This window comes from Rhinolophus hipposideros, assembly GCF_964194185.1.
Source record: "Rhinolophus hipposideros genome assembly, chromosome: 7".
In the NCBI taxonomy this organism is placed as follows: Eukaryota; Metazoa; Chordata; class Mammalia; order Chiroptera; family Rhinolophidae; genus Rhinolophus; species Rhinolophus hipposideros.
Genome location: NC_138053.1, coordinates 91,863,842 through 91,889,562, shown reverse-complemented (window position 1 = coordinate 91,889,562; position 25,721 = coordinate 91,863,842). Strand labels below are relative to the sequence as shown.

The following is a 25,721-nucleotide window of genomic DNA, read 5'->3' as shown; positions in this document are numbered from 1 at the left end:
GGATTTCAATATACTGAGCATCAACTTATTGCTCTGAGCCGTCAGCTAAGGTTTACAAGTATTTTCGTTACAGGGAATTGTTGTTGCAATATTATTTGTAGTGTGCTAATGTCAAATTGGTAAGGCTCTACTATTAATAATGGCCCTATATACGCCTGAAAGGAGCACCGTGCCTGCAACCCACAGGCATAGGTTTATCGGGCTTTTTTTCTTTTCTCTCTGAAAAGAAAGCCTCAGAATTCCAGTTACGAGTTTTCCAGCAAGGTTTACCGTCTTAAGCCCTATAAAATCTTATGTTCAGAGGTTAATAAAATGAGATGCATCTAGCGATACTACATGTTGGTTCGTTTCTTTTTTCCTTTCAAGCCCCATGCGTTCAACGATGTTGTCTACACGACGAAGAGGGATTCTGCAGACAGCTGAGTACTGGTGGAGGTTGGCTGCCACCCAGCGGCTGCAAACATAACGCACCCATACCCAAGCCCAGAAACGCTGAGGAAATGCAAAACGGACCCATGTCTCGTGAGGACATCAAGGCTCATCAATAATTTACACTTACTGCCTTATATTTACTAAGAAGACACAATGGTGGGGAAATCACTGAATGTTTTAATGGGAGACAAGCCAAAGTCTCCCCTTGTATAATTCTAAACCATAAGAAACTTGTTATGTTAATATGGTTTCCCTTTCAAAAATTCCCAATTTAGAACCGTTGCCAAGGTATATCATATGAACTAAACTAAATAATGAAATAATTATAATTATAAAATACATCTTACCGCATGGAAGATGGCACATTGAAGAGACAAAATTTTTGATACCAATCTCTAAAGAAGTAAAAAATGCAAGTATATCCACCATATAGGGATCACAGAACTGATTCGCTCTGAATGATTTTGACGATTTTCTCTAATGTAAAAGGCAATATCATTCTCTTCTTTAAGACCCTTAACCTCATTTAAACAATTCTAATACCAATGTTTTTAATACAATTTTTTTGATTTTGATAATATAGTTTTTATTATAAAAATAATACACACTTATTGTGGAAAACTTAAAGATAAATATCACCACAATCTGAGCACTATTAATATATATTCTTCTAGTCTGATTTCTATGAAAAATGCTCTGGCTCTCATTTTCTTTAAAAAATAAGTTTATATTGGAAAAAAAGGGAAAAGTTTATATTTGTATATATGCAGGCATGTATCCTTATTTTTAGTTTACAAGCTATCATGAAAAATTTCTCATATTGCTGAATATTCTTCAAAATCTGGTTTAGTGGTTGCATATCATATTGATTAAATGGGCCTTTATTTAGCCAACACTTTTTTTCAGCTGTTAGATTGGTTCCAATTTTTCACTTTTATAAACAATACTATAACAAAAATCTCTGTGTACAAATCTCTGTGTAGCTTTTATTTATTTATTTATATAGGTTATTAGAAAAAAATATTTCTAAAAATTACAGCCTTTGGTTCCCATGAGAAATTTATTAATTTTGTTTTATCTTTGCCCACACGACAGATGAGAAATGGTAGGTCACTGTTATTGCAATTGCTAGTATAATTTGCAAGGCTTGACAATAGTGGAGCTGAACATGTAAAAAAAAATTTATTGGACATTTGTGGGGGTCTTTTACTTTTGTGAATTGTCTATTCATGTCTCTTACTATTTTTCTCCTGGTAATTTTCTTTCTATTGATTTGTAATTGCTCTTTTTAAAATTGTTAAAGATATAGCACACATACAGAAAATGAATAGCTGATTCAATATTACTATCACATAAAACAGAATTAAATACAAACATCTTAAAGATTTGGACCAAGACAGGCATTTTATTTTTATAAAAGGTATAATCCATTGTGAGTATATAAGTAGCTATGTGCCAAAAATAAAACAACACAATTAAAATAAAACAAGCAAGACCTATTAGAAATACAGGCAACCTAACAGAAAAACTATAATAAAAGGATGTTCAGATCAAATGTTTTAATAGAAATATATATTTTATACTCCCTAAATATTATTATTCTCTTATAGGCCATAGAAGTTTAATAAAATTAATCATTTATTAGAACCTAAAAAAGCCTTAGTGCATTTTAAACTTGTTTTAATGAAACTGTCCCATTAAATGGAGGTAAAGTTCAACAAAGACAGTGAAAAGTGACTTTGGCCCCAAACCACTGCAATCCTCTAGGGTGTCTCTCCTGCCTCAGGGGTACCATCATGCCCAGGAAGACTGAAATGCCAAACTGGTGGCTGGGTGTCCTCCATTCCTACTCAGCCCCTTCCCCTGACTTTCTTATAGCCAAAGCCCTAAAGAGACCAGTGTCTACAGGAGTGCATAGCCACAGCTTCATGGGTCCAGATGAGCACCAGGCATTTGCCCATCGGGGTACCAGTGCTACAACCACTGTTTCCCACCACATCTGAGCCCACCTGGCCAAGAGAAGGCATGTAGATGGCTCAGAAGCCATGGGAAGTCGTTTTAGGCAGTTAGGAGGCTGGGAGGGACCAGGGCAGCCCTATGACATGCTGCCCAGGGGCTCCCCAGGAGCTGGGGAGGGTCAGTGCCACACAGACTCTTCCTGTGGAGTCCACAGAGGGAAGGGAGAAATAGCAGGCATCCAAGAGGCAAAACTTTAGGGGCACTGATAAACTTGAACACCAACAAAAAGAACAGATGCCAGCCCGTAGCTCTGTGCCAATCATTAGGCCTTAAATTGCTGGATAATGGAGAAAGTTAGGGGATTGCAAGTGAGGGGACAGAGTTGCCAGAGCCAACAATGGGGCCCTTGAGGGTTCTGAGGCAGGGTTTACTTAACATTTGGGATGGAGGTGCTCAACCTTCCAACAATTAGTACGGCTGTACCAGTACATACCTGCTGAATTATAATATAAAATTCCATTTTGCATTCTGCAGTGGGTATTGAAGATTTGCTCATTCAACATCCATGCCACAAACATCCATTTCTAGCATTTGGTTTTTTGTATTGCAATAACTTAAAAGCTAAAAGCTACATTGTCCAGACTCCTTTGCAGCTATCTTGCAGCTAGAGTTCCATATGTAATTTAGGCCCTTCCAAATAGATGAACTTGCCTGAGACTTGAATCAGAGCTAAGCTTGGAGGCAAAATGTAGGGTGTGAGATAGCCGTTTAGCACATCACAGCAGAGGTGATGTGGTCCTGAAGGCAGAACCAGAAGAGAAGCTCACTAACCACGAGAAGCAACATTTCCCTCAGTTCTGCCCTGTGCTTGGGAAAACTCAGCCTACCATCTGTTCATAACTCCCAATGATTCTGTGTGGTACCTGTACCCCTTGATTAATTCCTTTGCTCTGTACCCAGCTAAAGTGGATATTCATATCAACAACCAAGAACAGTAACTAAGGAAATGGCACCAGAAGTGAAATTCAGGAAATAGCTCCCCAAGGAAATGTGAAATGTGAGCTTGGCCACCAGACTTGCTTAGGTCTGAAGGCTGTGTGGACCCAGGAACCTTCGGAAACTGGGACACTAATAGTCATGACCACAGTGGCAAATCAGTTACTTAATTGTCACTTGTGGTTGTCTAGAATGAAGTGAAGCACATGGCTTTAGAAGGCCCAAGGTCCCCTATAATTGATGATTTATAGGGAGCATGAAGAATACAGAACTGTAGGGTGGCAGCCACTGAGCAGGGTAAGCATCCCCTGGGGAGGAAGAGTCCCAAACCACTGGAAGTTAGTGAACCCAGTGCTGAGCTCGCAAAGCACACCATCGTGGGCCACAGTCAAAGTGGGGGAGTATGGGGTTAGTAGTAAATGGTGTTTGACTCCCAATGTCTGTCTATCTCCCTATGACCCAGCAGATGCATAAAACTCATCCTGTGACACAGTGGACAAGTGAACTCATCCTGTGGTACCTTCCATAATGCCTAAGTGTACTATCAGAATAGATATCCTTGGCAAATGGCAGAACCTCCCATTTTACCAGGTATGGTTTCTTCTGGAATACCCTCGAGCAGTGTCACCATCATAGACGTGAGCAGGTGGCAATCCCTGCCACAAATCCTTTTAACTCTCCTGTTCCGTCAGTACCTGCCTCAAGACAGATAATCTCAGATCAGAGCTCCTCCAGCCTGGCACTACAGATATTTTGGGCTGGATAACTCTTGTATTGTGAAATGTTTAGCAGCATCCCAGACCCCTAGCCACTGGATGCCAGTAGCATGACCTCTCCAGTTATGACAATGTCTCCACGCATTTCCTAATGTCCTCTGCAGGACAACATTGCTCTTTGTTGAGAGGCTCAAATGACATGAAATAAGCTTAATCAGGGTTTGACCCCATTTATAGCTGAAGTTCCAAATATGATTTCTTGAACTAGAAAGAAGCACAATTCTCACTGAGCCTCTGGATTTAGGAGGCAATATATTCCATATTTTGGTGTACACAGAAGGCTTCCTGTTTTGAGCGGGACCCAGAGAAGATATGACTCCATTTGGTGCAAGTCCTCTGACCCAGCTTGAAATTTCTGGGGAAAATGGGATGCTGCATGGAGCCCAGAGAAGAAAATCACACCAGATGCTACTTGCCCACTTCAGAAGTAAGTTATCTTCTTAAAACAGATCCAGCTTCCTACTGAGCCGAGAAGAAATCCAAGTGACCATGGTACCTGAAATTCCCTTCATGAGCTCAGTGTTTTCTGACCCTCAGGTCAGAAATTGGGGCTTTTGCAATGACCGTCCACCAGGTCCTAGAGGAATGGGGAGCTCATATTCTTGGTGTGCCTACACCTGAGTACTGCCACCTGTCTCTCAACACACACCACGGCCTCTTGGGAGAAAGAGGTCACTTTGCCTCTCCCTCAGGCATCGTGCAATGCTTCTGGTTTGCTCCTATGCCTAGAACCTGAAAGGTGAAATCTTACAAGATCATCTTTTCCAATTGCCTCACAGGACAGATTAGGAAACTGATACCTGGAGAGGTTTAGTCACTTTCCCAAATGAGGGAGGCAGGTGGTGACAATTTGCTTAGGCTCCTTGCTTAGGGTCTTTTTGCGTATTTGAAAGTAAAGAGTTGGTGTAAGATTCTCTAGTAAGAAGTGATTCTGCATCCTACTTAAGCCCTTTCCTTAACTTTTGTCATACCCAGAGAAAGAAAATGTATCAATCTACTGCATTTCTCATTATTACACTTCTAGAAAAACAGAGGAAGTTTTGACCACATAATACAAAACCTTCTCATCGGTCCAGCTGCTTCATATCTCTACCCCTAGGTGGTTTACCTAGCCTCTTCCAGCTAATAGGAATCTTTATTCAAGTCCAAGGTATCATAAGCATACTCTGTCCTAGATGTTTCTTAGAAACTGGCATAGGAGAATGCATTATCATTGTGAAAACTGTGCTTTGTGCAAAAAATTAAGGATAAACTACCTGAAGTTGTTGCTTTTCATTTTTTAAGAGATTAGTTCAATTACCAAGAGTATCACCTGATGAAGCGACTTCATCACTTTCAAAAAATGGCATTTACAAATTTCACACAATATGTTCTTGGGTCTGATTATATAAAACGTCACAGTATTTTCCAGAAAGAGTAATAATTTTAAAATTCAAATGTATTTTGCCTCAATTCCTTAATCTTGAGCAGTATGTCGCTAAAATACTTTTAGGCTTTTCCACAAGGTGGGGCTAGCCTCCAAGCAATTCTGTTGCTAAGGCTAGATGCATTGGTATTTTGGAAACGGTTCATTACCAAGTGTCACTCATGTTAGCTGTCTTGATAGGATGGCTCACTAACAGTAACTTTCGCAATCATTAATTCAGGTAAAGGATGACTATTTCTGGCAGCACCTGAGGAGCTGTAACTTCTCAGCCTCTGCTCGTTCATGCAATGGTCTTCGAGTCCTGGTTTGCCTTCTCCATCTCCCCAGTTCTCAGCTTTACTGGGAAAGCCAGTGTGAAGGGTGTGAGAAGCACGCTCTTCTTCCATCTCTGTTCCCAGTGACTGGCATCTCCAGGGCCCTGATCCCCACAGAAGAAAATGCTGCCAAGCATCAGAGGTCTTTAGAAGATGTCCATTAGCTCAGGAGAAGCAGAAATTCTATTCGGGTCCATTTAGATCAGGGCAGAGAAGTGGGAAAACTGGAGGAAAACTCAGTAACCTTGGCCAAGCAAGGCCTGTGTGCCAAAAAAGCCTCTACATGCATCATCTCATCACACCCCCATAACAACCATACAGGGTAGTTTGACTCACCCCGTTTTATAGAGGAGAAAAACTACAACTTTAAGAAGCACTTCATTGTAAGTGGCCCAGCCGGAAAGAGAAGGCCTGTCTGATTGCAAAGTCTTCTTACTTTTATACCAGACTGTGGTCAAGCAGACATACAGAACCCTACTAAAAAGCTGGGGCCCACATAGCTCAGTCTTGCCATGGAGTCCAAAATAAAGTATCAGAGTCCTGGAGCCACAAATGATTTTAAAAAATATTCTAATTATTGCTTGCAATAATTAAAAGGGATTTCAAGAATAGTAAAGAGGACTCAATTCATAATCCATAGCAACATTTCTCAAAAGTCCCTTGCCTCTGCTCCCCCATCCTTTCACACCCCAAAGCTGTTCCAGGATTACTCACACACAGACATTTCACAGCTTTTCTCTCCTTCACCTCTCTCCTCCTTTTTCCTCGCTCCTGGCTCTGGCTAAATTCTTCCCCCTTTCTTGCCTCTAGGGTTCATTGCCAGAGACTAGCAGCTCCAAATTCTTCTTTGAGGGTGGAAGAAATCATCATACATCTCTCACATCCGTACCCCAGATCCCAGCCCAGGCCAAATGGGATTCCTAAACGTCTGGATATGTGAAATGAGCTGCAGAAGTCCTCAGGGAGGGTGATTCATAAGAACTAAATTACATTAGGATTTTAGGGGGGTTGTTCCCTATCCCTTATTTTGGCCAGTGGGGAAGAAAGGCCTACAGACGACTACACAGGATCTCAGGGGAGAACCCACCGAGGGAAGAACAGAAAGGTGATTCTTTCAGGCCCCAAACTGTGGCTCAGGACTGGAAAGGGGGGCTGCACATGAGCTCCCCTGGGGACTCTGTGAGAACTGAGGGGGAAAGCTGGTGCAGCTTTCATATACATGGAGCCAAGTGCCATCCCTCATGAGAGGAGGGTATAAAGGCACAGACACATCATGGCTTCAGGTGTGTGACCGCACCTGCCTCCCAGCCAGGTTATAAGAACCAAGAGAGATGCCTCGGTATCAGAACCCCAATACCTTTTACCACTACTGTGACGGTGAATTTTGTGTGTCAAGTTGGCATGGAACCCAGATATTTGGTCAAACATTCATCTAAATGTTGCTATGAAGGTATTTCTTAAGTGAAATTGACACTTACGTCAGTAGACATTGAGTAACACAGATTATTCTCCATAATGTACGTTGGCCTCACCCCATCAGTTAAAGGCCTTGAGGAAAAAGATGGAGCGACCCTGAGAACGAGGGAAGTCTGCGTGCAGATTGGCTTTGGACTTGAGCTGTAGCATCAACTCTCCCTGGGTCTCCAGCCTGCCAACCTACCCTACGGATTTTGGACCTGCCAGAATCTACGATTGTGTGAGCCAATCCCTTAAAATAAATTTCTCGTGAAGATCAACACCTACATACACAATACATACATACATACATACGTACATACATACATATCAATCTCCTATTGGTTCTATTTCTATGGAGAACCCTGACTAATACAACTTACTGCCACCTTGTCCCAACCATCAACCACTAGAATCTCACCTGGCCAACCTCCTCTGTCCTCCAGTGTCTCCCCATTTCACTCAGTGTACAAGCCAACATCTTCTCAAAGGTCTCCAGGTCCTCCACCCATTTACACAAACCTCCCAGTTCCTCTTCACCTCCCAGACTCATTTCCTCGTTCTCTTTGCTCACTGCCTTCCAGCCACTCTCCAACCTAGGGCTTTTATACCCACTGTTCCCTTTGCAGCAGTGGTCCTCTGTCATATGTCCACATGACCGATGCCTACACCTCCTGAAAGTCCTCCCTCAAATATCACCCCCATCATCAGGCCTTCTAGACCACTCTGCTTAAAATTTCAATCCCCCCACCACACACACTTGAAATCCTTACCCTTCTCTCTCCATTTTCTCCATAGTATGAATCACCTTCCAACATATAAATAAAATGTGCTCGCTTAATATTATTGTGTATTGCCTCCCTTGACTAGAATGCAATCTTCACCAGGATGGGTTTTTTGGTTTGGTTCACTGATGTGACTCAGATGCCAAAAGCCGTGTCTGAGACATGGTAGGTGCTCAACAAACAGGCGTGGAATGAATGAAGTTCTTGATCCTATATCCCTCACCTCAGTTACTTCCCCTCTCATCAAAATGCCTCTGGAGAATAGTTTCCATCCACTATCTCCCACTGCCTTCCTTCCTCATTCTGTCTTGAATGCATCCCAATCTTGCTTTTGGGTCCCAACTACATTGGAACACAGCTCATCAAAGGCACTGGAATCTCCATGTATCTCGATCCAGTGGAAGTTCTGTCTTCATCTTAACTTTCAGCTTTACTTGGCAAAGTGGATCCCACTTCTTGAAACATTTTCTTCACTTGACCCAGTACATTCTCCTGATTCTGCTCTGATTCACTGGCTTCTCCCCTCACCTCCCAGACCTCTGGAGGTCAAGTTATCTCAGAACCCAGAATTCTCATCTCCTGACCACTCCTCTGAACTACAACCATAAATATCCAACTCCCAGTTCTCCATGCAGATAGCCGACAAGGCATCAAACTCAGCACTTCCCAAACCAAGTCCTATTTCCCTCCAAGCCTGCTCCTCCCATGGTCTTTCCCATCTCAAAGGAGGGTAGCTCCATCCTTCCAGGTGCTGGAAGTTGAATCATCCTTGACTCTGCTTTCTTTCACCTCCTTTCACTTCTAATCCATCACCAAATCCTATCAGCTCTGCTACAAAACACATCCAAAATTCGACCACTTCTTAAGTCAATGCTACCATTTTTGCCCAAGACACCATTACCCATATTATGACAGTAGCTACCAAAAGCTTCTTCTTTTACCCTTCTACTTTCCCACACAAACCAGAATTGTCCTTTCAAAGTGGAGGTCAAAGCATGTTCGTCCTACCAGGCCCTCCATGATGTCCCCATACCTCTCTTATTCCCTCTCCTACCATGTTCTATCTTTGCCCACTCCCCTCCAGGCACATGACCTCTCTCAGCTGTTCCACTAACATGCCCAGCATGCTCAGACAGGACCTTTGCATGGCATGATCCTGCTCCCTGGAACCTTGTTTGCCAAATATCCACATGATTCTTTCAAGTCCGTCAGGACTCTGCTCAAGTGCTCCCTTACCAGTGAGGCAATTTCTGACCACTCTCAGAAATAAAATAACAAATCCCGCCACCTCACCCACTCTCCACAGAGTTTCCAGTCCTCTTCCTTCACTAATTTTGGTCCACAGTGCTAATCAGCAGCTGATACCGTACATACTATCCCACCAGAATGGAGTTGAGGATAGTGGGGTTGTGTTCACCAGAATGAAGCTGAGGAGGCCGGGGCTGTGTTCACCAGAATAAAGCTGAGGAGGGTGGGGCTGTGTTCATCAGATTGGAGCTGAGGAGGGCGGGGTTGTGTTCACCAGAATGGAGCTGAGGAGGGCGGGGTTGTGTTCACCAGATTGGAGCTGAGGAGGGCGGGGCTGTGTTCACCAGAATGAAGCTGAGGAGGGCGGGGTTGTGTTCACCAGATTGGAGTTGAAGAGGGTGGGGTTGTGTTCACCAGAATGAAGCTGAGGAGGGTGGGTTTGTAGTCTAATGTGTTCATCTCTGTAATCCCAGCACCTAGAATAGCACCTGGTTCAGCAGAGGTACTCAATAAGTAAGTGTAGAGTGAAAATCCAGATGATGCAGACACTGGTGGTCTAAGAAACACACTAGGAACTTTCTGAAGAAAGTTCATGAGCTCTTTGGGGCCAGGATTATGTCGTGTTCACATTTTGCTCTGGTACCCAGCACCGTGCCCGGCTCTGAGTCAACCATATAAATGTTTACTGAAGATATTAATGAGTAGATGGAGCTGAATGTTAGTTATTCCCCACATCTCATCCTTCCATGCAGAGGGACTTCAGGTAGAGTCAAAGGAGTGAGATAAGTGGGTTTTCTGATTTGGAATTTGGTGAGAAGTGAAACATGCTGGCTCTCTATGCTACCTTCTCCCCTGACTCTATAATGCTGTCACCTGGCTGCTGTCACCCATGCTGGAAGGGGCAGCTCTGAGAGGGAGGCTCCTGTTACCCACTGGTGTGGAAGTCTGAATGGCTGCACAGAGAAAGCCATGCTTTCCAATCAGTTTATTAATACTAACATAAATATTTTAATCTCCATCAGTCTGATGTCTTGATCTCTCTATCCTTCTAAGTCAAGGAGGGAAAGGAGACAATTATTTGTTAGCCCCTCACTCTCAAATTAGGTCTCTATGTCTTCTTTCTTCCTCCACCTCAAACACCCCCCCACATGCCCCATCTTTCTCAGACTTTTAGTGTCTGTATGAACAACCTCTGTCTCCTAATTTTCTAAAAAGGGCACATCTGGCAGGTTAGGTAATTATTCCCAAACCTGGCAGGCACTAGAACTGTCTCAGACACTTTGTATAAATAGAGATCACAAGCCTACTGCAAAGCCATTGAATCAGAACCACTGTACAAAAGGCCCAGAAGCTATATTTTTCTGACTCCCAGTTGATGCTGCTACAATCACCCCTCACCAGTCCCAGGTCAGCATCAGGGCTCCAGGTCACCAGCAGAGTAGATACCAGTGCCCCCCTCCCATTCTAGAAGGAGGTGAGGACACCTTCCAAGAGTTTATTCCTCTTCCACTGATCTTATGAGCAGCTGCAGTCCTATAGGCAACACCCAACCTACTGGTTCCTGTCCAAACTTGGAGGCTGAAGTTGTGGAATGGCTAGGGCAGTGGTTCTCAAACTTGTATGTCTCAGGAACCCTTTACACTCTTAAAAATCATCAAAGCCCCTGTCATGCAGGGACTCTGTTCCCACTCCCCGCACAAGAATGCAGGATATGGTGAGGCCCAAAAGGAACAACAACGGAGCCACGAATAGGGGTTTCATACCACTATATTCTCAATGGCGGCAGGTCGAGACACAAAAGTAAACATCCGCCAGTACCCCAATGACGGGTCTTCCTGCACCCCAGTCTCACTGGCAGCAGGGCAAGACACTAGGACCAACACAATCCGCCATGTAATCCACTTGCTAACCATGCTTGCTAACCATGTCATCTACAATCTGTGCTTGCTAGTGTAGCCACAGAAGTTATATCAGTGGCTAATGGCTAACTGGTTACAGCTGACGGCCAACTAGTCGCAGCTGATGGCCATCTACTACCCAACCCAGCACCTTTCCATGTGAGGCCGAGAGCTTGGAAACTGCTCTCTGGGACACCATCCCTACAGCCCCAAAGCCTAAGTGTATGTGAGCTATACGTATCTATTGATAGGTACTGCATTAGAAATTAAAAGAGATATGTTGAAAACAGAAGAATACACAAGCACACATCCCACCAGCCATCAGAGCAATGACACTGCCAAACGTCACAGTGGCCACTGGAAAGCAACTCCACACACAAGATGTCTAGGATAAATGTGAACATAGTTTTGACCTCAGAGACCCCCTAAAAAGATCTGCGGCTCCCTGGGGGTCCTGGATGAAACTTAGAGAACTACTGGGCTATGGGAATGGGCAGAGTCCCCAGGCTTCCAACAGGAAATTGATGGATGCATGACCCAACTCTGGCTGACATTATTTCCTGCCTTGATTGAAAGCAAGAAAAGTCTTCAAAAATGAAACCTACTGAACAATCAGCTAAAGTTTTCTGGAAGCTGCAACACCACTCCTCCAAGCCTGCCTCTTGCTCAATGCCTTGGACAATTTTCAGACCCAAGTGCTGGCACCAGTGAGAAAGTGCCTGTTGTAGCAGGCAGAATAATGGCCCCCTAAGATGTTGGTATGTTAATCCCCAGAACCTGTGAATATGTTAGGGCAGGTGGCAAAGGAGAATTAAGGTTGCTAGCCAGCTGACCTTAAAATAGGGAGGGTCGCTGAGATTAGCCAGGTGAGTTCAATGTAATCATAAGGGCCCTAAAAATGGACGACAGGCAGGAGAGGGGGTCAGAGAAAGAGACGCGACAAAGGAAGGTCAGAGAGAAGCCTCTAGAAACTGGAAAATGCAAAGGAACAGATTCTCCCATTGGGCTTCCAGGGAGGAACGCAGCCCTGGCAAGGCCTGGATTTTACAGTGAGACCCGGGTCAGACCTGTAACCGGCAGAACTGTTAGATAATAAATTTGTGTTGTTTTAAGACACTAGGTTTGTGGTAATTTGGTACAACAGCCACACCTGTTAAAGCTCTGTAGCCTGTGAACCCTGCACCTAACAGAAAACTGCCCAGAAGCGCCCTGAAGGAGGGAATGCCTCCCAGTGGGCAGAGCTCGGCGGAAACAGGCGAAGCGTGGAACTCATGGCCCTGGCCAGTCAGCAGCAGGAGGCCATGAGAATCCCTGACCTGCATCCCCCCTCATTCCCTGTCCCCAAGTGGCCTATGCTCCGGGCCAATGACCAGGCCGCCGTGGTTTCAGGGAGGCTTCCACTGCCCAGTGTTCTTCAAATGGGCATTTCAGCAGCCCTGTGGCCACCTCCCATCCCTACAATATTGCATCAGTTGTCTTGAAAATGACTAAATAACTCAGCACTTAGTTCCCAGATGTGAAGGCTCTCCCTGGCCTGCATCATGACCATGATCAGCAGAGACCTAGAGACATAGCCACTAGGTGCAAAAGCCAGACACAAGTTCAGGTTGTCTCCTGTGAGGGGGGTGGGGCTGAGGACGGCACTGCATTCATTATGGAGCGAATGCTGGAAGGAGTATGTGTGTGTATTCTGAGCGCCCAGCACCTCAGGGATGGAAAGTCATGTATCAGCCCAGAACACAGGAAATCACCCCTGCCCTGGCTACCTCCCCTCCACTGGCCACTGGGACTCATTTTAGGACAGCCCGGCCCCTCCACCCCACAGGGTTGGTTGGATCAGAAAACAGCTGAGCAAGCTGGAGAGGTTCCCTCCCTGGAATTTGGAATTAGAGCTAGGAGAGAATCCATCTCTTGGGTGGCTGTGAACATGAAAGCTCAGAAACCATGGGTTGGCTTCTTCTGTCTACAGGCAGACTATGGACACAAACAAAGCCAGTCTTCAAAATGAGAGGGGCAGTTGGGGTGGCTGAAAGGCTCAGTTAGAGCGCAAGCTCTGAACCACAGGGTTGCTGGTTCAATTCCCACATGGGATGGTGGGCTGCGTCCCCTGCAACTAAAGATTGAAAACAGTGACTGGACTTGGAGCTGTGCTGTGCCCTCCACTAGACTGAAGGACAATGACTTGGAGCTGATGGGCCCTGGAGAAACACACTGTTCCCCAATATTCCCCAATAAAATTTTTTTTAAAAGAGGGACAAGAAGCAAACACCCAGGTGAGCAGATACCTTGCCAATCCTGGCTCTTGCCCCTTTCTCAGCTCCAGCATCATCACCGCCCATATCCACTTCCCTGGGACAAGCTGCCCAGTCCTGGCCCATTCCCTCTCTGCCTTAGTTGGCTTAGGTATCTTGCAACCAAAAGAATCCTAACCTGCACGTGATATCATTACTATAAGGGCATGGGATCCTGCAGGAAGCATTTACTAGGAAACATATGAAATCCATAGCCAATATTTAGTTCCTCAGTAGGTTCCTGTGAACAGAGTCCCACACCGGTATACACCACCTGTCACCCCTCAGCCTCCCCCGCCTCTGGGACCCTGGACCACCTGTTCTGCCCCAGCAGTCAGTACATGCAACTCTGGGCAGGTGCTGAATGCATTCTCATACACACAGCCCCACAGCATCTCCTGCTCGATGCCCAGCCTGCTTGCCTTTCACCTCCAGACAGCTGAAGCTGCCCACCATCCACGACACACAATCAGAAGAGCAGGGGGGTTCATGTCAATAAAGCAAACGTTCCCCAGTGAGAACGTGGAACATGAGACCAGTTCTCCCTTCCTTCCCTCTACTGGACTGTGATTCACGTGGCCTCCTGGCAGACAGTCCCAGCCCAATGTTACCTGGAGGTGGCTAGCTCAATACACACCCCCAGGTGGGTGCTCGCTCCTTCCCGACCTCCCTCCCTCTGCTTTTCGCTCAGTCTTGCTTCCCTGGGGTTGCACTCCTAAGAAACTGGTAACACAAACCCATGCACTGGCCGCTGCTTCTTAGGGAACTCACTCCAAGATGGTCATGATTTCAAGGAGGGCTATGGTACACTCAGAAGCTGAATATGGTGCAGATGAAAAACTCCTGGCTGCTTTTCTTTTTGGTAACTGAAAATGCAGTAGGATACTATAGTAACTGAAACATGAGACATAAAACGACTGATTCCCCTGGGAGTGGATTCCACTAAATTACCTAGTGACATCACGTCAATGCATTTCTTACGCAGAGAAAGGACGATCCTGTTAGCAAATAAACTATTTCATGCCACACTCCCCACCAAATGAGAGAGAATTTAATGAGATGCTTCAGTGGGTCTCTTCAGATAATGACTAGTTTTGCCTAGAGAAAAATGAACACAGAGGGATGAACTACACAAACCTGTCCCGCGGAAACCAAAACCCCAAAAAGGCCAAATTCAAGGACGCCACCTCCCGGGCAGCCAGTAGATGGCGATCTTAACCATTGGTTGGGTTCTTCACGCCAGCCCAGGGCTCTTACTCTGGTAAGAATTTGCCGGTTTGACAAATGGAAATTGACTTGTGATCATCTGAGAATTTACAAACCTTCTAAATTTAAAAAGTTGAAAATGGCTTCCTTGTAAATACAATACTACAAGTGAGATAAGTTTAAACCACAGAGAATGTTTTACTTGTCCTTTAGCTCCATGTACTTGTTCCTGGTGCTTCTAAATTAGCCTCCCATTCTTGACAGGGAGGCACTGTGATTAGAGTGGTGGAGAAGGCGTTTGGTTCTGCTGTTCTTCAGTTTGGAGGGGTATGTGTTTGCTGTTTAAACGAGGTGTTCTGATAACCACAGCATCTCCCGGGACAGCATTTCTCATGTGAAGCAGGGCGGACAGGGAGGCTGTGTATTCAGGGTCACTGGATGCCGAGGGAGGTGGAAGAGCCCACAGTGGAGGGCGGGCGTGCTGCCTGCAGGATGGGGGTCGAAGCCTGGGGATACTGTGATAACATCAAAACAAAAACAAAAGATTTCACCACGAAACATCACGGTGTCACAAGGGACACATAACCCAATTCACTATCAAGCTATACAATGAAATTCTTCTATGCAGCCCTTAAAAATCATGGTGAAGCATTTTAATGAAATTGAAACATGTTTACAATATGTTGCAAAATGAAAAAAATCAGACTCCAAAAGAGTACGCATCAATTTTTGTAAAAAAATATATTGTTTTAAATAAAAAATAAATTGCATGTACATATAGGTGGGGAGAAAGATTACTGACAGCGGCCGTTTCTGAGACTGAGAAGAAGTTAAGGATTCTTTTTAGCTTCTTTTTGCTTACCTGTATGTCTTAAGTTTACTCCTGTCTTATTTCTATTTTTTATTTTAATTACTAGCATTACTGTGTATGAGGCCCTGTTCTAAGTACAAATAAATCAACTCACTTAATCCTCACAATATGTCAATAAAGTAGCTACTTATTAGAATCCCCATTTTTATAGATTGAAACATTAAGCGCCTACTCGAGGCCACACAGCTACTGAGTGTTGGGGCCAGGATTCAGACCCAGGAGGCCTGGTTCCAGATTCCGTGTTCTTTACTAATAAAACAAGATTCAAAAATAAAACGGCAAAAAGGAAAAGATGGGAAGCAAAGAATGAAGGAAGAGAGGGGAGGAGGGAATGAACGAGGGGGGAGATTATGTGCCACAGGGAACAATGCACATTTCCTTTTAAAAAACTTTTTAAATTGTTTAATGTCTCTAAAATCTGACTACAAAAGGAAATCTGGGGGGTTTTTAAAGCAAACATGTAAACTGAAAAATACTGAAATGGTTAACTCCAAATAAATTAACTGCAAGAATTCAGACACATGCAAGTTAAAAGATCTTAAATAAGCGACTTTTAATTTTTTTCCCCAAACACTTCTCACTGGCTGCTTCCCCTCACCGAGCACAACAGGAGCCGAGGGGCTGGGCATACGTCTAGCCCACAAGTCTGGACTTTGCCTCTCTAGAGCATGCTGCAACCTGACTAGCATGAATGTCATACCTTTTTTAACTAAGTGAAAGAAACCCGAATCTTAAAAAAAAAAAGAAAAAAAAGAATTGTAAAAGAAAAAAAGAAAAAGAAATATACCCACACTGAAAGAATGACAAACCTTAAATATTAGCTCACACTCCTTAAGTTCGTCTTCTTCAAAACCAAGAGCTGCAAGTGAACGAATGAAGTCTGTGTCTGCAGCGAAAACCAACCTGCCAGTTCAACAAGATGCTGCTGGGCTTAGCAATGCGGAAGGGAGGGGAAGGAAGGAAAAGGAAGGAAGAAGAGGAGGTGGAAGGCGAGGAAAGGGGAACAGGAAGAAGCCTTGAGGAATGAGGAAGCGTGTTGAGAGAAAGGAGGGGGAGATGGAAGACAGAAAAGAGAGGGGACTGATGGGAAGCTGTTAGTTTCCTACGGTGGGGTTTCCGTGATGCGGAAGGGGACACAAACATATGTTGAAACTCACTAAGCCTAAAAATCTATTTCTTTCTTTTCCTCTGTCTCTCTGCACAGGCTTCAGGCAAAAATCCCCACCTGCAAAAGCTGTGACTATGTCTTTATCTCTTTCAAACATGGTGAGGATTAAATTTGTAAAGAAGTTTGAGTGTCACCTTTAACAAGCATTAAGCAAAAGCCTTTATTTCATTGCAATATCCTCCAGCCACAAAGCAGGAATTAACAGACTTTCAAAAAAAGTAATCTTAATGCAAATAAAGCAAGTGCTGCTTCAGAGATGGAGACCCAAGTCCAAAGAGCTGCAAAGTATTGCCACAAATTCATAAAGAATGAGACAAAAGTTCATTTTGCCCATTCAGCTCAGCCACTTACCTACCCGAGGAAATCAGGATTTTGTAAATAGTCAGGGATTAAATTCTTTTAAAATAATATGGTTCATGTCACTGCAAATGCCAACTCTTATTAAAAGGAGATCTTCCCTTCAATTGACACAATGCAGGTGTGTCTGGTGTGCTGTAACAAAAAACGGTTTGGATGGTAGTTGCCACTTGACCTGCAGGACCTGGAATTGCTGAGCTGAGCTGAGCACCTGAACGGCTGGGGGTTCTTCAAAATCCCAGTGTTCTGCTGGAAACAGCTGACCATCGTCATCCCTTCCTCCACAAGCAAACTAATCCCACCGTGTCCCTCAAACCCCAACCAAAAAATCAGCCATATTCCCAGCTTACGCAGGAAATTGCACATAGCACATTTAAGAAATTCAGAGAAGGACTGAAACAAATGCGAGAAGGAAGGCCAGCCCATGGTATCTCTTTTCAGAATCTCTGTGTCATTGTGTTAAAACAGCATTTGCACCTCATCTTGATCGAAACGCATTAAAATTTTTAACCTAATTTCCTCGCATTTACTAATTTACTAGTGATGCGCTGGACCTTATTTTATTTCACTTTGGTGTCAGTGGCCTAAAAACTTGACTTTTTTTAATCTATAAAAATGGGGATTATAGCAGTCTATTTTTAAGAAATCCCACTGCAAGAATCCACCTTCTATGCAGGGGACTCCCTGGAATGAGCTCTGCTTATGCAACATTCGTAAGGAAGAACTGCTAAGTTACTGGGGCTCCACCTAATGCTCTCATCTAATGCTATTTCCCAATACTGAAAGGAGATCAAGAAGGTCCGAATACATGCTTAGCCATTTTTTAAATCTTTATAATGAGATTTCAAATGCTACTTCACTGGGCGTATATTTGCACACACTACCAAGACATAACTCAGACTCCCAAGGTGAAACTTAATCAGCCTCTCCTTTCCTAAACCAACTATCTATCACTACAGAGTCTGCTAGGCACTGACCCAGTTACTTCCTCAGATGCCTTAATTATCTGAGAAACACCAAAGTTCTTTTCTGAGCCGTGGCACTCTATTTCTGTTATTCATTAACACCCTTACAGCACAGATAAGCCAATGAAAGGGCAAAGGGAAGTCACAAACATGGCGATGATTAACATCCTCCAGAAAGAGGCAATGGGCACCCACCTTTTTCTTTAGATTCACGGGTCTACACATGCTTAGCTTTAAAATGGAGAAGCTAGAATTCTAAAATAAATTAGGTCCCAAAGTCATTAGGAGGTTAATGAACAAACGTAATCACAATGCATCTGCTACAACACATTCCGAGAGAAGCTAGATACGTTGCCTTTTTATTACTCTAAATTTTCTCTGTAAGCAGGGAGGACATGTTTTAAAGGTAAACAAAAGTGACTAGGGAATTTCTCATTTTTAAGTTTTTAGGCCTACAAATTTCAGTGTCTAAGTCTTTTGAGATTAATTTTCTCAGCAAGAGAAAATCAAATACTCCACCCACTCTATTATCAACTGTAAAGGTAACAAAATGTAGACGACACAGAATTTAGTCTCATGAAAAGACTCTTCTGTTGATAAACATTTTTAGTTGCCTACTATGCTCAACATTGGGCTAGACATAAACATAGGTGTTTCCACTAAGAGCATGAGGGCATAAATAAAACGAATCATATAGTCCATCCACCAAAAAAAACAGTTTTTAAAGCATGAGCAGGGTTATAAAGAGATCTGCTTCATGGATGGTTCTGGAATCAGCTTTGCTAATGTATAGCACACCTCATGCAAGGACATAACCAGAAGTCGGCTTTGATGAGCTAGTATCTTGAGATCTAGATGAACGTAAACATGGCCTGAGCATCCATCTGTGTCTTCCCCTGGACTTCCCTACCCCAGCGCCCCCAGGGGGCTGAAGAGCTCAGGCTCACCTCCAGCTCTGCGGCGGCGGTAGAGGTCAGGGGCAGGCAGGTAAACAATACAGCCCACTGCTCAAATTCCAGGAAACAACAAAGTGGCTGGTGAATATAGCAGACGCCTCTGGTCAGAAGGGGGAAGACAATTTCTGAATGAACTGTAAGTAAGGTTTCCACATGGGAATTCCCGCCCGTTCTCGGGAATTTTTTTCGCTTTTCCATTCCCGAATCCCAAGAAAAGTTGGCTGGGAAATAGGGAAAATCGGCTCCTTGAACCCAGGTGGTTGGTAGTATCGGCCGTCACTTTGTGGAAACAATTCATCATGGAGAACAGAAAACAATTTATATCTCAGGATTCGGGAATGGGAAAGCGAAGAAAATTCCTGAGAACGGGTGGGAATTCCCACCTGGAAACCCTAACTGTCAGCATCTCCACTGTCAGGTTCTCTGCTCATCCCTCGCCAGGGACAGGGGGTTTTCTTTCCATGAGTCTTCCTCGAGGCATTCCCCCAGCCTTTCTTCTGAGCGCCTCCATCTCTCTCGCACCCCTCACCTACCCACCCGCCCCGCCATTCTCCTGGGTTGTTCTGACTTTGCCCTTACATCTCATCCCCTATCTCTAGGGACCGAATTGGAATTTGTTTGTTTGTTTTTCCTAAAGACAATTCCCTCCCTCAGAAGGAATGCTGCCACTTAGATCATTAATAATTTTATTAACCTTCCTGAAAATATATTGTTATCAATTCTGTAATCGCCAAACAAATGCATACATTGAAGAAACAGAGACCATTAAAATCATGACTATAAAAATGACTATAAAAAAAACAACTGTACCATGAAGAACAAAGACAAGAGTAGAATTCTGTTGTAAAATGACTCATTGCCCTTTGGAAATGTGAAAACATACCTAAGCAGGACACAACCACCATGTATGATCAAAGCCTGCTGTGACATGGGAAATAAGGTTACCCTGTGCCCACACTCTTCATCATTACTACTATAAGAAGCCCCAGGTCTGATGGACTTCTCCATTTATAAGCTCAGATGGAAAAGGAATCGGAACATGGCTGGACAGAAACGACCTGTTTCCCCAAGCCCTGCCTCTCTGCCCCTAATTTGTCTGTCTGCAGCGTTACCCCATTTGCCTATAACATTTCTCCTGCCTGCGTGGCTAGCCGTTCACTTCGTTAGCTCACGTGGGACAGCCGCACAGGTTCATTGCCACAATCCACTTCAGCAGCATTTGTCCACCACACTAAGCTGCAGCAAACCTGGATCAATGTGGGCAGACTTAGCACCTTCCAGGAGCTCCCAGCAAGCTTGTCATCGGACAGGACTCCAAGTGGCTGACTGAGCCTTTGAGCAGCTTGAGGCTTTGCCCCACACTGGTCTTCCAGGATGCATGCCATGATCATCACATGCATTTTGTGCTCAGCAGAGTTTCATTTTAACCTGTTTAGGATTTTCAGCAGTGTTTGCCACGCTGTCTTCCCAATGATGGGGTTATCGTTCAGCCTCAATTTGTCTCATCTTTAAGTGCCCACTCATGGGGGTATAATTGGAAATTCATTGAGATAATTTGTGCAAACTGTTTAGCACAGTGTATTCGTTTGCACAGGCCACCTTACCAAAACACCACAGACGAGGTGGCTTAAAGAGCAGAAATTGATTTTGTTCACATTTAAGAGTCTACAAATCCAAGATCAAGGTGTCAGCAGGAGCGGTTTCCTCTGTGGTCTCTCTCCTTGACTTGCACGTGGCTGCCTCCTTTCTGCGTCCTCACCTCCTCGGTCTCTGTGTCCTAATCTCTTCTTCTTGTAAGGACTCTGATCCCATTGGATTACGGCCCACATGTTTGAACTCATTTGACCTTAATTACCTTTTTAAAGGCTCTGTCTCTGAATACAGTCATATTCGGAGGTCCTGGGGGTTAGGACTTCGACATATGGATTTTGGGAGGACACAATCCAGCCCATAACACACAGTAAGCACTTCTTCTGTGACATTTATCAAAACCTGCCTTGTTGGATACATTGATGGCTTTTTACTAATTTGTAAGTGCTGTGAGCTCACAGGTGGTCCTTTTCCTTCTCTCGGTGATGCTCTTCAGGGCCCTGTCTTCAGCCACCCTGCAACATCGCCTCCTGCTTCCATCCACACTGGCCGCCTTTCCACATCAACCGTGGGCCTCAGGTCTCCAAGGGGTCATCTCTTCTGGCTGCAGAGCTCTACCCTCCTCTGACCTGTCGCCTCTTGCAACCCCTTCTATGCCCGACCCAGGGCTGTCAGCTCCTCACGCCAGCAAGGACTCTTGGCTGTTTATTCCCTGACATCGCCCCAGCCCCCAACACTGTTCCTGACATTTATTTGACCCTCTTTTGGGGAACATTACCAGAGTCAGTGAGGACTACTTCCTCCGAGCGAGGCCTTGCTTTGTTCCTTTGTGATGAACACTAACATGGACACTTCTGGATACCAGTGCATCACAAACTCTTTTATTCTTTACCCCAAATAGGCCAAACAAGGTTCGGAAGTGGCCCACACCGTGTTCAGCCCTCCAAGAATAAAAGCTTTTCTTTTTTCCAATGTCCAAGCATTCAAAGGGAGTCCACAACCACTCCCAAGGGGGTGATACAGGTGGTTTTGCCCACATCCTCTGCCAAGCCCTGCTGGCCGAACCTGGAGACTGCTTCCGAAAAGAAAGACACTCTGACTCTTCATATTCCTTCCCCAGGGGCAGAAATGTTGGCCAGTGGGAATCCAACCATAAGCCTATTACCCCATCTGTGGTAGGTACAATGGCAAGCTTCCTCTAAATGGACTTGTTAAAATAGCATGGCCTTGGACAGATTCCTCACAAGAATCAGACAGGCATCCCATGTTCTCTCTCTTTCTCATTATGTATAATCCATCTCCTGCCAGACAGGCCCATGGATCTTACTCTGTTACTCAAAAGCAGTAGGCAGTGGTCACAATTTGTTTATCCTATGTGGTCCTCACAAGAAAAGGGGGGAAATATCATTAATTATGTAGTGAATGTTAGGGGAGCTTCAGAATTGTAAAGGGTAATTTAAGAAAAGGGCCCACCAAGAGGCATTCAATACACATTGTGGAAGGAAGGCAGGGCAGAAGAGAGGAATGGAGGGAAGGAGTGAGGAGAGAAGAAAGAAGAGCTGAAGGAAGAAATGGAGGTAAGGAAAAATGGGGGAGGAAGGTTATGGTCCCCAGCACTCTTCCACAGTACTTTAAACATAGTAGGTACTTAAATAAGTGGTCATTGAATTGAACTTAACTACTCTTCTAATACCATCTTTCCTACCTGAGCCTCTAGAATTTTCTCTAGAGAGGAGTAAACACTAAAAGACAGCATTTGCTCAGTGGATTCCACAACCATCAAACTACACACAGGACCTGGCACTAGGGTGGGCCTGTCCCTAAGAGGAGGGGACAAACTGATCCACGCACCATCTTGAATGTTGGTCTCCTGGCAGGAGTGTAACGCAACAGCCTGGAAAAACAAAATACCCCAGCTAGGCAATTTACTCTGGAGTTGAAGCTACTGGTTTTTATCCATAAACAAAGCAATGTGTGAACAGTTGTTCCACCTTTTTTTTTTTTTTGGTCTGTTTGTTAAAAGGCTACAAAAAGTAAAGCCAAATGCAAACAGCACAGAGGTATAAATAAACAGCTACCATGCTCAATGCCAGGAAAGAGCTTAGCATGAATAAAGGAGAAAATGTAACAGGTAAACTTCCTCCTAACGTTTCCTGTGCAGCGGGAACGAGTTCCTCGAAATATCCACACTCACAGCAGCCCTTTTTCTAGTGCTGACACAAGCTAGTGGGACGCCAGCCTCAGACATGGGAGAAAAATAGAGTCCTCGGCCTTCCCCAGGGAATTTCAAGTTGCACAGAGGTCACAGCTCACAAATGCAATGATCTGTATGCTTCAGTATTTACTTGTTTCTCCTACCCAATGTAACCACAGAAATCCATATTGGCAGCATCGGTGGTAAATTGTTATGGCTGCTAAAGTCCTTTCCACATTAGCCTCAGACTAGGGGCAACACACTGCCGTTAACGACTGTTAGCAACGTGATGCTGTGTGAGTAGCACCACTGAACTACCTCTTCCCTGCCTCCCGGCTGCTCTTCCCACTGATCCGGTCATGCTCCTACCACCTTCCATTTCCAATTTATGCAAAACAGGGGCTGCTCACTTAGCTGCAGGAAGAGAGAGAGCGTAAGATGCAAAATAGTGTTTACAAGGACAAAAAACAGAAAATATGTACCTACGGATGCTAAGTTTGTCTGAGGAGAAGAAAGCAGTATAAACATTTAGGGGGCATAATTCTTTATAATTTTTTCTAACTACAAAATTTATATGTATGTATATATATACTTTATGATAATTATGTTTGTGGTTTTATTTAAATAGTTTATATTTAAATATATAAATATTTACATATTTTTCATATGTATATTCATTATGGAAAATCTTTAAATAAAGGAAAAAACAAAGAAAAATAAAATCCTCTTTAACGCCACCAGCCAGAGATAATCAGTATCAATATTTTGGCGCATGTCCTTTTATAGCTTTCTATACATATTTACATACTTTTTCTATGTTTATAGAATTGGAACAATATTGCTTTAGTGGCCTACTTTTTTCATGTATTGTGAACATTTTCCCATGTTATTAAACATTCTTCAATAATTTCTTTTTTCTGCAAATTCAGTAGGTAAAAAGAGATACATCAATTAAATTTCCTAGATTACTACTGAGGTTAATAAACAAGAGACATTTGATCATTTCAAATTCTTTAACTTCAACTTGAACAGAACAAAGGAAAAGTAGAGGTAAAAAGCACAGCACTGAAATCTTAAAGCAAACATAATTTTTAAAACAGCATATAAGACTAATAGCCTCATTTTATATCCTTACAGGGTAAAAGTTGACAAATCTATGCAAGATTATATAATATGTGGATTTTAAATTAAGACATACAATAGTCATTGGTTTCCTGGTAGAAGTAGCAATACCATGTCATTGCAGGGTCACTGCTTTCTCTAACAGAAAATGGGAAGAACTCACTAATAAAGCCTAAAAAGAACTGATGAGAATTGTCTTAATAAAATACAAAATCGGTATGTTGAAAATTCCAAGTACTTATGAGATAAATTATATGAAAATAAGAACATTAATATGTGTCTACCATAAGATGTTCCCAAAAATAAAACAGCAAATTTTAAGCAAGATCCATATCTACAGAAAGGAGAAAAATGTTGAAGGATTACATAAATCATATACCTTGTTATTAATTAAATAAATATAAATTTACATCAATGCATGACAAGGTGCATATTTTATTGATTAGCATAATGGATTCCTATAGTTACACAGCTATATAGTGTAGCTAAGTGAAAAAATATAATATACAATGTCCCTTGATGGTAAATGCTAAAACAAATTCTTTTTCATTCCAGAATATTCGTTTTGAGAGAGACAGAGAGAGAGAGAGAGAAAGAGAGAGAGAGAGAGAGAGAGAGAGAGAGAGAGAGAGAGAGCACGCAAAAGCAAGCCAAATGAAGTGAAAGTTTACTTCAAGGCTCAGAGTGGCTTCCAGGTGAGAAGGTGACAAGGTGGCTGCTTCTCACCTGCTGTGCACCGAAGCAAACGTAAATGGCATCAGGAAACTACCCCTCACCCTCTCTCCAAGGGAACTAAACATTTGCTTTTGTCCAAACCCAAGGGTTAATGAGAGCTAGAAACAGCCAACAAACTTGGCACACAAGCAGCCTGCGCCCCACCTGGATATCTCTGATGCTCGCTATGGGACAATGGGTTGCTTGGGTCCACGTCACTGACCGCCAGAGGCCTTTCCGCAGCCAGAGGAAGAGGGAAAACCGAGTTCATGAGGAAGGGAAGAGGTAGTCCCTGATTCTGTCACTTTTGATTTTGTGGGTGCCCTGAGACATAACTGACCACCACACCCTGAGAAACACCTGCAAAATTAAAAAATGAGCCACTCTTGCCCTACACGCTCCTGAAAGCGCTTTCAGACCCCGCGCCCCGAAGTTGAATCCCAGACCAGAAGCCCACCCCTTCGCCACCAGCGCGAGGACCCTGCAGAGCCAGGAGCCCCAACCCCCCCACACACACCCCCCCCGCCCCCCCCCGCCCCCCCCCCGGGCAGCTCCACGGCCGCGCATGCGCTGCAGGAGCAAGCGGGGCGTGGGAGCCGCGGGGACCAAGCGCGCCCAGTACCGGCGTGTCCATGGCGCTGCGCTCCGGTGCTCCGCGGGGACACGCAGCAGGTGGCGGCCCGCGGGTGCTTGGCCAGCACGGGCGCTGTCCTTTGCCTGCACTGCTCCCCGGCGTCCGCTCCAGCCGCACGTCGACCTGTTTGGGTGGCTGTTTGCAGCTCACGCGGTTGCCTTGGCGACGACCAATGCGCCGCCTGGATCCAGAGGCCTCCCCACGCTCGAGCGCCTCCCCTGGTCCCCGAGCTCGCTGGGCCCAGGGGCACCGTAGCCCCCTGGGGGCCGGCTCCCGGAGCGCCACTTTCCGCCTCCCCGCCCAGATGCCGCTTCTTCGCTGGTTTTCATCAGGTGTCTGTGAGGTCTCAGCAGAAGGTTATTTC

At 44.4% G+C, this 25,721-nt stretch overlaps 1 protein-coding gene across 1 annotated transcript in view; it reads right to left on the bottom strand.

Annotated features, from left to right (window-relative positions):
* The window catches only part of DNAH5 (dynein axonemal heavy chain 5), a 241,550-nt gene extending 216,043 nt beyond the window's left edge, over positions 1 to 25,507 (bottom strand). The window contains exon 1 of the mRNA XM_081054213.1: positions 25,346 to 25,507. Within this exon, the coding sequence (XP_080910339.1) occupies positions 25,346 to 25,357 (12 nt within the window). The 5' untranslated portion in view covers positions 25,358 to 25,507. The remainder of the gene's footprint in view (positions 1 to 25,345) is intronic.
* Between the last annotated feature and the right edge of the window lie 214 nt (positions 25,508 to 25,721).